Source organism: Austrofundulus limnaeus, unplaced genomic scaffold, assembly GCF_001266775.1.
Source record: "Austrofundulus limnaeus strain Quisiro unplaced genomic scaffold, Austrofundulus_limnaeus-1.0 Scaffold133, whole genome shotgun sequence".
Classification (NCBI taxonomy): Eukaryota; Metazoa; Chordata; class Actinopteri; order Cyprinodontiformes; family Rivulidae; genus Austrofundulus; species Austrofundulus limnaeus.
The window spans coordinates 694,801-699,040 of NW_013952535.1; the positions used below are offsets into that span (position 1 = coordinate 694,801).

General features: G+C 40.4%; 1 protein-coding gene across 1 annotated transcript in view; it reads right to left on the bottom strand.

Moving 5' to 3' along the window:
- enpp1 (ectonucleotide pyrophosphatase/phosphodiesterase 1) overlaps nucleotides 1–4,240 on the bottom strand; it is a gene marked incomplete at its 3' end in the record, with an annotated part of 28,894 nt that overhangs the window by 1,360 nt on the left and 23,294 nt on the right. The window contains 5 exon segments of the mRNA XM_014015728.1: nucleotides 790–922; nucleotides 1,693–1,767; nucleotides 1,885–2,014; nucleotides 3,901–4,058; nucleotides 4,158–4,197. Coding sequence (XP_013871182.1) covers nucleotides 790–922; nucleotides 1,693–1,767; nucleotides 1,885–2,014; nucleotides 3,901–4,058; nucleotides 4,158–4,197 — 536 coding nt within the window.

A 4,240-nucleotide genomic window follows, 5' to 3' on the forward strand; every position in this document is an offset into this window, starting at 1 on the left:
GAAACAGCCGGACTAGTGCATCCTAAATTTAACAACAATTAATTATTTTAATACAACAGTCATTTCTGCAGTTTTTTGGGGAGGTCACCTCCTAATAAATGTCCTTACAGAAAATCTAACTGCTCATTTTAAATCAATACTTTTACTTTTAATACTTAAGTACAAAAAATATCAGATACTTTTTTTGTGTCACTTCAGTAGAAAACGAAACCAAATATTAGTTTATTTAGTTTATTTATTTCTTCATCATCAGTAACTTAACAGAGAGAAGTAATTAGAGAGATTGAAATAGCGATTAGAAGTATATTAAATATACACCAACAAAACACAGGACCACACACCCAACATCTGTCCGCTCACCTGAAAAATAAATGTATAAATACATGGAGGGCATATATAAATATATACACATACCCATACATATATAAAGATATACATACATACATGCCTACATTCATAAATATTGTCAGTGTATACACACAGACATCTATACACACTCAGTGACCAGTCACTGAGTGTGTATATAAATGTATATATATTTAAAATGAGCATACTTTTACTTTTAATACTTAAGTACAAAAAATATCAGATACTTTAAGACTTTTACTCAAGTAATATTCCTAAATGAGACTTTAACTTTTATCAAAGTAAGTTTTTGGTACAGTACTTGTACTTTTACTCAAGTATCACTTTGTGGTACTTTATACAACCCAGATAAAAACCAGTCAGTTAATTAAAGGTTAAATGATGAACAGATTAACACAGATTCAGTCACTGAAGCAGATTTACCCTGAAACTTTGCTGAGTGGATCAACTCTTCCATCGAAGTCTTTATCAAAGATGGGCCCACTGATGATGTTGATTCCATTCAGCAGCTGTGAGAATCCAAACAGCACGTCTCTGTGGAGATGGTTCCAGACCTCTGAGGAAAAAAACACAAATTAAAACAAAATGTTACGACTAATGAGACGTAATCTGGTGGAAAAAAAAGAGGATTTAGGAGTAAAAACACTTTCTTTTCACTCTTGTACTGAAAGTAATGAGCCACTAAGGGGCAGTAGATATCTGCTGATTTTTACTCCCAGTCAGTTTTTTTTAAAGTTAAACTATATTTGAAAAACTGAACCAAAAGCCACCGAACAGATCGTCCAGATCAAACTCATTGAATTACATGAATAAGTGAAAACATAATCTTGAATTTAACTCTGTTTTATTGACCGGGCTCAGTCTGGTCCGAGCTGCGAGCAGGTCTGTGGGAGGACTGGGTGTTCTGTTCAGGAAACCTTTAATCATGTTTTACAGAAGTTGAATCAGAGCAGTGGTGCATAATTACAGCTCGCTCTCAGAAAATCAGCAGCAGAGGCTTAAACTGGAGGAGCTCCTGCAGCAGAATAAGAATTCCCCAGTTTAGCAAACAGATTAATCCTTCTTCAGTCTGTCAACAAATCGGGATTCCCTCAGGTTCTTTTCATTTCTCTGACAGTGGCAAAACAAGAAAAAGGCACAAACAGGGCCACAAGTCGGGACTTGAACTCGACAAGGATTTAGTGCCGTCTCTGCAGAGTTCAACAAGTTGAGCTGCCCAGCACCTCCACCATCTCAAGCTTCTAACCAAGGAATCACTTCACTTTTTCACGTCTGAGTTCACCTGGAAATACAAAACATATCAACAAAAGACTGAAAAGCACTCACTTCTGAACGCAGGGAACATCGGCGCCATGTTGGTGCTGACGAGAGAGTCGATATCTCGACCGAGGAAATACAGAACTGTAGAGGAAACAGGTGTGGGATCATTTAAAGAGGACGAATATTGTTGCACCAGAATGTGACTCATAAATTTACACACACAAACACACACACTCTCATACACCGTTACACACTCACAGGGGGGGTGCAGGAAGCCAAAGGTCAGGCGTGGGTTGTCTCTGTAGCGAGGACACAGCTGGCTGGCTGAAGACGGGATGCGGAGGTCAGCACGAACGCACTCGTCCGGACTCGGGTCTCTGCGACGGACCTGAGAGAGCGGACCGGTCAGTGTTGGACAGAACTCTGAGCGTTATGTAAAACCGCTCGGTTCTGCTTGGGCACGGGTCAGTAATTATCAGAGCAGGAACAGGAAAAAGTCCTTTCAGTTCTAAGGTTTCATGGATCAGGACATAAAAGTGATCAGGTTCTAAAGTTATTCAAATCTAATATTGATTGTGTAAAAAAAGGTAAAAAATAAAATAAAAAACCAAACCAAAATGGAAACTGTGTGAAAAAGTCTTCAGTCCACCTTGTACCCACTTCAGTCTACCGTGTACCCACTTCAGTCTACCTTGTACCCACGTCATTCCACCTTGTACCCTCTTCAGTCTACCTTGTACCCACTTCAGTCCACCTTGTACCCTCTTCAGTCCACCTTGTACCCTCTTCAGTCCACCTTGTACCCTCTTCAGTCCACCTTGTACCCTCTTCAGTCTACCTTGTACCTATTTCAGTCCACCTTGTACCCACTTCAGTCCACCTTGTACCTATTTCAGCCCACCTTGTACCTACTTCAGTCTACCTTGTACCTATTTCAGCTCACCTTGTACCCTCTTCAGTCTACCTTGTACCCTCTTCAGTCTACCTTGTACCTATTTCAGTCCACCTTGTACCCACTTCAGTCTACCTTGTACCTATTTCAGCTCACCTTGTACCCACTTCAGTCTACCTTGTACCTATTTCAGCCCACCTTGTACCCACTTCAGTCCACCTTGTACCCACTTCAGTCTACCTTGTACCCACTTCAGTCCACCTTGTACCCACTTCAGTCCACCTTGTACCCACTTCAGTCCACCTTGTACCTACTTCAGTCCACCTTGTACCCACTTCAGTCCACATTGTACCCACTTCAGTCCACCTTGTACCTACTTCAGTCCACCTTGTACCCACTTTAGTCCACATTGTACCCACTTCAGTCCACCTTGTACCCACTTCAGTCCACCTTGTACCTACTTCAGTCCACCTTGTACCCACTTTAGTCCACATTGTACCCACTTCAGTCCACCCTGCACCCACTTCAGTCCACCCTGTACCCATTTCAGTCCACCTCGTACCTACTTCAGATAACCTTGTACACACTTCAGACCACCTTGTACCTACTTCAGACCACTTTGAACCCATGTTGGCTACTACCCTTTTGAAAATGAAGAAACAAATTTGAACCACTTTTTCAATAATTATTATTTAATCTCATCATGGTTTTTAGACTATCACAAGAGAGCTCCTCAAAACACAGATGTAGAATTTACAAAAATCAGACGAAAAATGCTTGATTTCCATAAACACTCATGAAAACTGACTATTTAGTTGATTGCCAACAAGTCACAGCTCAGTGAATCCTGCCCTCTGTACCCTACAGTCAAATGTGAATATTTATATTTTTCTTCCAAGTTCTTAAGCTCCATTTTAACTGATGTTATTGCTGGAAATGTTTGAAGCTAATTAGGTGTGGAATGAGTCTATTGTGTAAGTTTCACAATGAATCAGTCATAAACAATTCAAGTCAAGCTACTGTACTTCTGAACCAAAATGAACAAGGGCTGAATAAACTACAGGGTGTATTTTGTTCGTACTGAATTTGGATCCACTTGCTCAATCATTCAGACAGAATAATGGAGGAGTGTGAATCATGGGAATACACAACTTCGCCTGAAGCTGTGATTTACATGATAACTCAACCACATAGTTAGAAAGACACGACATCTTTGAGCCTGAATCAGCAGAGAAGATGAAAACCAGCTGAAGGGATTCAGATGCTGAACAGCCTCCTCCATTGTGCTGCCAAACCCAAACCACAGGAGAAATAAAACTGGGACTGCCTCGGCCGATCGGCTAAGTTTAGAAATGATAGAAAACTAAGAGTTGAGCGCTCACCAGAGGCTGGATGGTGTACGACACCCAGAGAGGCATCAGGCGGTCTTTGCTGTATCCGTTCAGGTAATCAGATTGGGACAGCAGACAGAAGTTAGCGTCTGACTGGACGACCTGAGGAGCTCCGAAAGGATGGTGGAGGTTATTGGTGGCAGTCTTGTCTTCAAAAAAAGGAAGAAGAAGAAAAAAAACATTTGCATTGTTGTTCAAAAATATATCTAAAAAAACTTTTATTGTAAAATAAAGAAAACTGAACTCACCAAAATTAGTTTCTTTAAATATTGCGTTCATGAATATTTCCTGAAAGCAAAAATAAGACTTTTATTTCTACCATGATTAGTAT